The sequence below is a fragment of the Psilocybe cubensis genome, chromosome 4, assembly GCF_017499595.1.
Source record: "Psilocybe cubensis strain MGC-MH-2018 chromosome 4, whole genome shotgun sequence".
NCBI lineage: Eukaryota > Fungi > Basidiomycota > Agaricomycetes > Agaricales > Agrocybaceae > Psilocybe > Psilocybe cubensis.
The window spans coordinates 626,715-637,830 of NC_063002.1; the positions used below are offsets into that span (position 1 = coordinate 626,715).

Sequence of the window (11,116 nt, forward strand, 5' to 3'; positions counted from 1 at the left end):
CAACTTGTAGGAAGATAAAAAATGAATTGAATGTGGCAAGCATGGTGAGTATAGCATGGAGAGTAAGATATAGATCCAAATCCAATTGGAAGGGAAACAAAGGTACTACGAAGGGTGTTATGATATCATGAGGGTAATCAATCCAGGTATCCAGTTAATCATTTTGGTGCCGTGGCCTTTGTTGAGTGGAAGAAATTGGAAGTTGTTCGCAAGCCCTTGCATACTAAGGTCTTCAAGAGCATTCAGATGAGAACGCCCTGGTCCAATTAAGCTTTCTTCCAAAACGCTGAGAGTCGAAGTCGATCCGTGACTCGTGCTATTGCTCGAACGAACAGGATCTTGTGACGCAATTCGGAAAATGTTGGAAACAGAGCGAATGATAGATGCATTGGACGAATTCCCAAATGACCATTTTATACGGTCTTGTATGGTATCATAGCTGTGGTCAATTCTTTTTTAGCAATTTAGCACCAGCATCAGAACATGAGCAGCTTACATAATAGCAGCAACGTCTGGATAAACGTTGGCAATATTTGAGAGCAGTTCATACAGCAATTCACATTCTGCATCATCGCCTTGGGCGGAAATGAGAAGTGTACCCACAAAAGAAGCCACAAGCAGCGCTGTATTGGAATCCCGAATGCCAAGATTGATATGATCCAAGGATGGAATTGCTGTTTCTTCAGCATCTCCAATGTGACTTTCAGAACTCCAAGTATCTTCAACGTTGCAATCGACCAAAAGGTTCCGGAATGTACTGATAGTCGTCGAAACTGGTAAAAGGGCAATAACATAGCCCAGCACATGTGGACTTGGTGCTACCTTGAATCCATTGGGTAAACCTTCGAGATCCATCTGTACCCTTGAAGTCACCCGACAAAGTGTCCTTAATACCAGTTCCGCTGCTTCTCTTTGGTGCTGATTATGCCTGATACCTTTAAAGATGACAGCAGCCAGTGAAAAAGAGAAACTAGTATCGAATGATATCCGCAATATTTCGTCAAGCTGTGACATTACTTCGTCCAAGAGTTCGCGACTTTCCATGAGAACACTGTGTACGGAATTCGACTTGAACATTTCTTGTTTCTCCATATTCTCCAACGTAACGCGAAGAAGGCAGGTGGCGTCGATATAAAATCCAACATGACTGGCTTCCAGGAGGGCGACCGAGAGCCAAAAGAGGACACACAGATACCGGGACGTCTCAACGATAGCCGGAACAATCTTGCACATGCATCGAAGCATGCTGACAATAGCCATGGTATTGCTCTCATTCGCCTTGGTCAATGCGCTCTTGAAGGCCACTAGAATTTGATACAAGAAGTCATCGTCCACATCTGTAGTAGCCAATGCAGCTAAAGCGATGAACGACCGGGCCTGAACTGCGGGCGATTGTTGGAATGCTGTTGCAGTTACCAGACTCATCCATCGCGCCTTCCAAACATTCAACAATCCTGATAAAGATTTAAATCACATCAGAAAAATTTTAGAATTACCGAATGTTAGAGCAAACCTTGTGTGCCTGCCGATACACTCAGTAATCTGAGCAAGAATTGAACCAGATGCTCCTGATTATCCAATATGTCCTTATCATTGTTCATTTCATAGTTGACATATTCTCCGGCAGCAGTTTCGCGTCGAAGTCCAAATAGCTTGAGGGTAGACGGAAGGTTGCAATCATTAATCAATTGCATTAATGCTTGCTCCTCGGGGCCATTTTCATGACGTGCGATGTATAGAGACTGCAAGAGGTTTACGACAATTCCGAAGGTCGATTTGCGGACAATAGCAGGTCCTTCCCCAGCAACCAGAGATACAAGGTGAATAATTTCGGGAACGAAAAGATAGTTGACTCCGGCGTCCGTTGATTGAGATCCAACGACTAATGATAATCGAATCAATGTTGAGATTTCACTCCAGTTTGAATGTTCCAAAAAACTAGTGGTGAATTTTGGGGGTACTTTACTCAAAGCCTAAGCGCGTGTTAGTAGAATGGTGATCATGAATGTCCAACCTGCGTACCTTTCGCAATTTTGAGTAAACTCTGCCCCGGATGTTGATTGAAGATAGGGATGCCACAATGTAAGAAATAGTCTCACACCGCTGCGTACCGATACCGGCATCAGTAGCCGTGCGCACCAATTCGTCCAGTATGATATCCAGGATATTACCCTCCAGTTTGGATACTTCGCTCCATATGTATTTTTGAACAGTTGAAGTTATCTGCCAAGAATCTTTGTAAGTACCTAGCTATATGTAAAAGGCATTACCGCACCTCTGGGAATGCGAGAGATATATCGGCCAAGGTTCGAATGCAATCGCGAAGTCTCGCTCCAGAACGTTCGTACAGTGGATGGATCGCATTGGCGAAATGTGCCAAATTGTGTATCCAAGGGCTCATGTACTGCAAACAGTTGATGCGGTGCGACGCCGACGTCTTTTCCATACCAGTCATTGCTGCAGAAACTTCGTGGATAAAGTCGAGCGTAAGTTGAGGTGCAAACTCTGCGAGCTTTTGGCTCAAGTTTGTGACAAATGCAATGGGATCACCGACAATGAAACCCGCTATAGGATTCATTAGACAAGAAAAAGGCAAATGTAGCAATGTCATACCTTTGGAAGCGATTATAGGGCTCTTATCGTACTTCAAATATTTGCAAACAGCTCCAAGGAGATCATATGCTGCACCACGCAGGTCTTCATCATTCAGATCGACACTTTGGAAGCCAATGTGAAGCAAAGTGGCAGGAACATTGGAAAATCTAGAGAACCGCTCTGCCAATGGAGCTGGTGCTTCCTTCATTTTTCCTTTCCAGGCTCTAATGCACTGAAAATATGTGTAAGAATATAGAGAACAAAACACCAAGGTTTGAATTGTATGTACCTTGACAATCTGCTCCCTGTTAGGAGAAGAAAAGTAGATTGTGACTCCCTGCCTACGACGTATGATGAATTCGTTCGTATCCTGGCCGGTTGAAACATTGTATATATCGCTAACATCTGCAAGAGCTATCAGCTCGGTGGATTTGCACGACAACCCAGGAGAAATGGATAATGATTTAACCTGGAAAACGGTGAAAAGAGGCAGATATTTAAACATTGTCGAAAACATACTGAAGTTACTCGGATATGAGTTGTGCCAACACGCATAACCACAGGCACTCTTGATGTTGTCCGCATAGTAACATCTGTAAATGTCTCTGCAACCTCTTGCTCTAGTGATACTGAAAATATAGTATTTAGTAAACACGGAAATAAAAAGAAGCATTCGTAAGGTATACCTGGATACGCCAATGGAGCAATGGCGACAGTCCGAACATCTTCCATAAGCTGTAACACGGATGTATATGCCTTGATTTCGCTGCAGAGAGGAGTGCCTACACCAACATCAGAGGCAAGACTAAGGTCAAAGCCGACGGCTTACCAGCAGAGATGTTATATAAGCGACGTAGATACTTTTGAGTCAAAGCATTGGGACTCAAAATACGGGTGACAGCAAAGCGAGAACGAATGTCGGAGGGAATCAATTCCGCACAGTATTTTAACCATTGAAGAGGAACCTCCGAGATAGAACTGAAACCTGTACAATCCAAGATAATGTCAAACTGACGGGCTTTGTACAAATTCGACGACAATGTCTGAACCAAAGGTCAGTTAATATTACAACAATGAAAGGAGAAGGGCATACTTTGAGGATGTAGTACATGAACAACTCGATGTCGAGATTTTCTACATTGATTTTAGATAGCCGAAGAATGAAAACGGCGGTACTTTCCTGCATAGATATGTTAGAAAAAAACACGAAGATAGTAATCCAGACGCACAAGGACATCAGTCTCCAAAAACAAGTCCTCTACCGATCTTGTGTCCCTGTTGGCCATTTTGCTCATGAGATCAAGGAATTCTCTGTGTTGCGTGGAATCCGAAGTAGCCAATCGAGGAACGTCCATCGGTGGTCCCAAATCAACCAAGAGTGCGCACAGGCCATCCCACGCTCGCTTTCCATTAAGAGCTGAAGTATCGCCATCCGGCGACGGTTTGGAAAGGCTAAGGAGCTCCTTGCCAATTTTGTCAGCATGCTTATGGAAAAAGCGATGGAGCACCACAACGTCAGTATCATCTGAAGTTGTTCCTAGCCAGTGATCGTTAGTTTCATCACCCGAAGCAGAATATTTCTTCCAAAAAGTTAGCAACATTCCACAATGGTCAGAAAAGTAAAGACGTACGTTCAATTCTGAAAGGAAGCGCGTCACATTAGAAATGTTTCCCTCCAGAAATTTGTTCAAAGTGGTCATATGGGGCTCTTTTCCAAAAAAGATGTTGTTTGCCAGATTCTGGATTATCTTGGCAATCACCATGAGACCTCGACGCAAGATTATAGAGTTTTCTCCTTTGGGTACTTCTATGTCGATTGTTTCCGGTGTCACGACGGCCGGAGATATGAATCTAGACGCCCATTAAAAATTTGCAGATGAAGACACCAAATAACATGCCTACCTCAAAAATATGAAAGCGCCCATCGCTGCATATTTTGCCTCTGGCCAGATTTCAGCTCTAGAATTATAATGAGCAAAGTTTCAGGCAGCAAACGCTACACATACACAGTTTTGCCGATGTGTGCACAGATTTCCCGGAACATTCTGAAGAACATAAGTTTGATATCAAATTAACAGAAAAGTAAAACTCTAACCCAGGTAAAGCAGGCAAAGAAGAGGACATCAATTGAATGAATGTGAACGCTACATATTCAACATTTCGCTGGTTTTGGACGACGTCTTGGCCCACGGCTTTGGTTGGATCAATTTCGTATCCAGACCCAGGAGGCATCTGAACCATTGTATCAAGCAGTGGTTGAACAAGGCTTCTGAGATATTGATATCCATGAAGTTTAGCGAAGGCAGATAAGAATCTCGTGCATGTAGAATTGCTTCGGAATAAATTTGCTTCATTGTCTGGAAACATTCAATCAAAAATCAGCACCAGGTTACTTAAATTTTACTCACCTGTGTTCATCACTTCGCGTTCTATCATGAGTTTGATGAGATTCATCAAGGCAGGTCGAGAATCAAAAACATTTAAGAGTACTGAAATAATCATCTCAGCTTCGGCAGGCGGGCATATATCGCATATTGTGATCGCAAGAGTCATCTAAAATGCGTTAATACACTCAAAAATAACAGATTCGTTAGAAACTTACGTCAGGACTTCTGACGAGCTGAAAAGAATGTATATGTTATTGAAAGAAAAATGAACCAACAATCCGGAAACGTACTTCGCACAAGGACATATGACGAACTTTAGTCACTGTTTTATCTTCAGGATCGAACACAGTGCCTTGTCCTATTACTCTGGCGAAAACATGTGCGAAAATAGAACGTTTGCGATTGTCTTGATCGTAAGCCAATGGAAGGCACTGTTTGAAGCCACTTTCGCTATTTGAGCTAACTAAATGAGTGAGTCCAGTGATCACAAGTTCTCGCAGCTCAGCCTCTTTCTGTGACGTGCGCATTTTCTGCATTTAATTGTAAGTAAAGGCGTTGATATACTTAACCAGATATCATTCGTACCTGTTGAATGGAACCAATCTCAGACACTGCATCAGAGGTCTATCCATTCGATGCAGCGATCTTTAGCTTTCAATGAGTCTGATGAGTAAGGACACGAAAACTGACCATGCTCTCTGATTGACAATTTTCAAGGCTATCAAGAAGAGCGGTGGAATATTTATTGAAGAGGCGCGAGACCACATGCACCGTATCATCCGCGGTATTAGAAGTGTCCGTTGTTTTCAATTGTAACCGATCCAACAGCTTCACTGCGGCGCGAAGACAAGCCATATTGAGTTCATTGGCAGAGGCTGGATTAGGATGGTCCACCATCACCTTATTGTGAAAATTAAGTATTCGGCAACAGGGTAACCTAGTAAAAAGAAAGTGCGACATACCTTGGCAGAAACCATCCATACTCCAAGAACCTGATCGAGAATGTCGTGGCGTAGGGAGCTATCTTTGCGGATTGTCAAATTATCAGTCCTACTACACAAGCTTTCGCATAATCCGCAGAACTTGAGTCTTAAGCGGTGTGTAGAGGGTCCTACAGTTCGGCAAGTGAAATTGAGAAGAAGTTGCATTGTGGGATGGATTTCAACGTTCATGACATCTTCAAGAGTCACATCCTGGTTTTCTGACACTAGTTTAAGAATTGCCATGACCTAGATTGCAATTCAAAAGCTTATCCTCCTATAAAAAGAATAAGATTCAAACCTGATCAAGCAGTTGAACAAGGTTATTGTTTTCGCGGTCAGATGACTCCGTCTTTTCAGCAAGAGTTCGGAGCGTCCTACATCTCCATCAGATATTATTCTGAGAAAAGGGATGCAAAACTTACTCCTCAATGTTCCGGATCATCCTGCTATATAGACGAGGACATAACTCGGATCCCAGTGCCTCTAGGACATACTTTTGAATCTGAGTATCTTCAGACACCAACAAATTGATCAAGTCGCCAATGAAAGCCTCGACAAGAGATATCGGATTTTGAACAACACGCATCTTATCAGGAAGATACTTGTTGGATATCACTTTAGACAGCGATGTAAGGTCTTGTCCTTCTAGCAGACATTCGCCCCCTAAAGCTGCTAAGAATAGTGTCAGATTGTGCCATTGAGAGCGTATTTCCTATAATTTAAATTTTAATATTTTTGATTGTTTTAAATGGCGAAAACTCACAGTTTGCGAAAATGTCATAGAGGTCAGCGGAGTCATGGGGCCTTTTTTCGTAGAATCCGCGTCCAACGCGGCGGCTGCCTCGTACATGGCATTGTTAATTGACTCAGTCAACGCCCGCCAGCGCCAATAACATTCTTCCCACAACACGACATGTATTCCGGCCGAAAATGTTAGCATACGAACGAGCTTCCGAATGCGCTTCTGATGGCCCACACGACCTAAAATTCACAAAAAATTTGAAATCAGATCCTTGGTGAAAAAAGTAGGTATACACACCAGCAACAACTGTGATTCTGGGATCACCCAACTGCTCATAAATAAGATTTCTCTTTGACCGATCTTCCTCGGTCATAGAGGTGTTCACAGGGGCTCCAGGTTGCCGCTCAGCGTGCGAGAGTAAACGAAGACCTTTCGCAGCAAGCTGCGAGATGTCATTATCAGCAGAGGTCAATGAGACCAAGAAAGCCATCTCTGCAAGGGCAAATGCAGGTATACGCTTGGGGTCATTTTGAACGTCTCGCATGTGCGGGAACTAAAAGCACAAAAAATTACATTTTAAAATTATCCACATAACACACAGGGAGAACTCACATCAGTCTTTTTGACGAAAGCCTCGATGATCTGATGCGCCACAGATATCCATAACCTTTGAGCATCCAGGTCGGACCTAGTCGCTAGCAAGTTGGCAGAAACGCTTAGCAGTGTGATAGGTCTAAAAATAAAGCTGAGTGAAGTTCTTTTTTTAGGTCAAAGGATAAGCTTACAAAGAAGTCTTGACAATTTCCATCATCAAGGCATGGTTAGGGTCCTCAGAAGAAGACAAGAACGTCTGCTGAGATATCCGCCGCATACAGCTTGCAACAGACACTTTTACAGAAATGTCGATAGGCGCTTCCCACAACTTTACAGCCATATTCGTCCAAGCGTCCATATCTGAGGCGTCTGTTATTCCTTTGACGAAGAACAGAGGTGTAGCTCGCCATAATGACAAAATTGCCAGAATGAGAATCTCCCTGTCGGAAAGAGGTTCAGGGAAAAGTCTCTTTGCTCTTGGGCGTGTAGAAATCCGCTTCATAACCCCATTATGTTCCACCTCCTGTCGTCGTGTGCCGGAATACTAACAAAAAATATTCAAGATATAAGCTTAACAGGTATGGCAATGCGGATAGTACAACGCACCTTCAAGATATCTCTGCATCTCGCCGCAATAGCATCCTCAAGTTCATCCAGTGATCTCTGCCAGGGGAAGCGCGGCCTGTCTTGAACCAACGTCAGACACGCACGAACAGCGCATGTCTTTACTGGCTCAGATCTCTCTGGCTCCACACACGCCTGGAAAAGTGGCGTCGAATCCTCCGGAGGCAAGAACCTGAACAGAGCAACAAGGGCATCCGCATACAGCGCGACATCAATGTCTTCATATGATTCCCAGAATGGTCTTCGTGTGGAACCACAGTTGTACAAGGCAACCTAAGAGGTTGTTTTACAATGTCCAAAATATATAGTTTGACGAGGTTAAATTACGTACCTTAATTTCATGGGCGACATCTGGAGCGATCAGACGCAATGGTACATCTCCCTCTGGATCGATATATGCCGCCGCACGACACATATCCACCAAACAGGTCAATGAGATCTCTGAGGTCTTGGAATTATTGGAGACGCTCTTTACGACCAAGTCGAGGAACTTGAGTTCCTGGTAATGAAATAAATCATCAATATGCCGTGATCAAAGGGAGAAAATGACATGACGGAAAAAAACAAACCTTTTTGCTCTTATGATTCGACGTTCCAAACTGATAATCAGGAGTTATCCTATCAGACATGATGCAATGCAAAATGGTCAACGTCGGCCAATTGATCTTCTCCTCCTGGCCAAGGGGAGTATTCGAATACAGAACATCAAACACTCGCTCGGGAGTTCCTTCGGTGCGCCCTCTCGTGCGGATCGTATCGTTGAACTCTGCCGGAAATAAATCTATCCAGTTCCAGATCGCTGAACGAAGATGGATCGTCACAGCGTGCTTTGTTATGTCCTTCAAGCCCACCAACAAGGAGGAAAGCTCTACAATAGAGAAACAATGCGTGTAAAAAATGACATTAAGCACCAGCCCCAATACAAATATTGAAAAACGAGAAAAAAGAAAAACTCACGTGTAAGAACGAGAACTAGACGCTGTCTATCCATCACACAATGCGACAACAGCTGCAGGTCGATAATGTCCGGCGGCTGCTCGGGATGCCCCGCCAAATTGACGATCTTCGACGACAGGCGGTCAAAGACCACGTTCCAATTCGACGCCGAGATATGGAAGATCACCCGGCCGACATACTTCGCGATCTGGCTGTTCAGCGACACCGCGTTGCGCGCGAGCGACATGTGCGTCGACTCGTACGCCGTGCTCGTCGCCGCGATATAGGCCATCGAGTGTGCTGTGCTCGCTGTGTATGACTTCATGGATGTTGCAGACGGCTGGCTGCGAAGCGGGATTGTCCCTGCTTGCGCAGCTTTACCAGTGTTGTTAGCACTCTGGATCTCAGTCTCGACATGGTTCATGGTATACATATTGATATCCTCAAAGTCCCTGAACGAGATATCCGACGAACGGTTCTGGTGGACGAGCGGGGCGTCCGCGGGGGTAGTCTGGCGCATGAAGAGCACCATGACACTGAGGATGTACTTGACACACGCGTCGTCGAGGGGCGGAGGTTCCTGCCACGACGCCGGCTGGCCGTTTGAGTACTCAGACGGCGCCTGCCTGCGGCTGCTGCGCGACGATCCTGCACCTGGAGGCACTGGCGAGTCTGGCGACGAGAGCGGGCGATCGTCCCGCGTGTACGGCGGGTGCACCCACCGCGAGGCCATCGCCATTGACAGCACTTTGAGGATAAAAAGCTGCGACTGCAGAACACTGATGTGCATGGTTTCGGTGTGCTTGTCTGTCTGCTGCAAGATAGATGCGTGGGCGGGCGAGAGCGCAGGGAAAGGAGGTGAGATGGATGCTGATATCAATGATGGACAATTTTGCTCACCTTGGCCAGACGGTCGAGCAGCTCGCAGAGAGCCCATGCGATCATATCCAAAGAATCCTTCGAAAGGTCCATCAACGTCTCAATAGCCTGCTGCGTTGGCTGGTCTTGCTCGACGCGATCCAACGATAGACCAGAATTACATGGCAGCTATTCACCAAAGAAAAAAGCAACGCGCATCATCAGCATCAGCACAAACGCATCCCATCCGCACCAAGGTCCAAAGGAAAATTTTTCCACACAAAGCCCATACAAGCCAAAAAAGACGCACCTTATCCTTCAACCTCTTCACCAGGACCTGCACAATCTTCTGCTGGGGCGTTGCAGAGCCCATCATCAGGAGCTGTGGCGCGTGATTCATGGTAGAGTGCATCGACGGTGCGGAAACCGCGGGTATAACATGGTGGGACTCGGTCGTGCGGTGTATGAGCACCGCCGCACTAGCATTGGGCGTGCTGGTGTACGAGGACGACGAGGAGGGTCCGACAGATGCCGACGGACGTCGGGGCATCCCGCCAAACCGATTTTTGCTCAGTGTGTCTGCTGGATGCTGGCGCCGCTGCTGCTTGCCGCAACTCTGACGCCCGGACTAGGGAGAGGTTTTGGGTACCGCAGAATCGGTATAGTGTGGTATGAAAATGGTATGATATGGTATTGCAGAGCCAGCAGGGCCTCGAGATGGGCGAAGCGAAGTTCTTTCTTCGATTCGTTCTTCGACGTTCCTTTGTTTCTCCTAAGAACGACGGTTATCTTGGGATTTTCCTGGATCGTGCACGGTATCAAGGTGAAATCTCAAGAAAACGAGGTCGAAGGAAACGGGCGAAGCGAAGCGGCTACACGCCTTTCTTGATTTCTGAACCCCTAGTCGATGCTGACAAAGCAAGGAAGCGGATAAACATTTCCAAAAAGTTCAGTGGGTTGTTAGCTTTATGTAAAAGCTTGTGTAAAACCAAGAAACTCCTATGTTCTGTTGATTCATGAACTCTCGTTAGGGATTTTTTGACGACTGGACCAACTGTGATTTATGGAGAAAGGAGAATGAAGTATGTATATTACATGCTTTAATTAGTGGCTGTATTCAGCATTCAGCGTGTCCAGCACGTGTGCGACTCATTGATGCGAATACTCGAACAAACTTTGGCAAAAGGACGATGACTAGAAGTCTAAAAGAAATGTTACGCAGCTGCTTGTGTCTTCCATGAGAAGGCCATTGTTTACAGAGTTTTCCCATATCACGTTTTCTATAGCATGCCAGTTCCTAAGGAGCAAATAGCCAAATCCGGTTAGGTAGCAACATATGAAAAGTTCAACATGCCATTTGAACTATGTAAGGTTGTCGAGCAGCATTATGACCCATT

The 11,116-nt window shown here is 45.3% G+C and overlaps 1 protein-coding gene across 1 annotated transcript; it reads right to left on the reverse strand.

The window, feature by feature from the left end:
* Positions 1 to 117: 117 nt before the first annotated feature.
* JR316_0004309 (Neurofibromin) lies at positions 118 to 10,269 on the reverse strand (the record flags this gene model as incomplete). Its single annotated transcript, XM_047890078.1, has 34 exons — positions 118 to 439; positions 497 to 1,454; positions 1,514 to 1,973; positions 2,023 to 2,223; positions 2,276 to 2,565; positions 2,614 to 2,827; positions 2,885 to 3,064; positions 3,115 to 3,224; positions 3,282 to 3,377; positions 3,425 to 3,638; positions 3,689 to 3,775; positions 3,825 to 4,175; positions 4,227 to 4,446; positions 4,498 to 4,554; positions 4,602 to 4,640; positions 4,691 to 4,952; positions 5,004 to 5,148; positions 5,198 to 5,215; positions 5,273 to 5,512; positions 5,568 to 5,606; positions 5,673 to 5,882; positions 5,945 to 6,211; positions 6,264 to 6,339; positions 6,388 to 6,677; positions 6,729 to 6,946; positions 7,005 to 7,260; positions 7,320 to 7,440; positions 7,493 to 7,845; positions 7,908 to 8,198; positions 8,257 to 8,424; positions 8,495 to 8,793; positions 8,883 to 9,675; positions 9,762 to 9,908; positions 10,030 to 10,269. 34 exons carry the CDS (start codon positions 10,267 to 10,269, stop codon positions 118 to 120), a joined length of 8,232 nt encoding a protein of 2,743 aa, XP_047749839.1.
* Between the last annotated feature and the right edge of the window lie 847 nt (positions 10,270 to 11,116).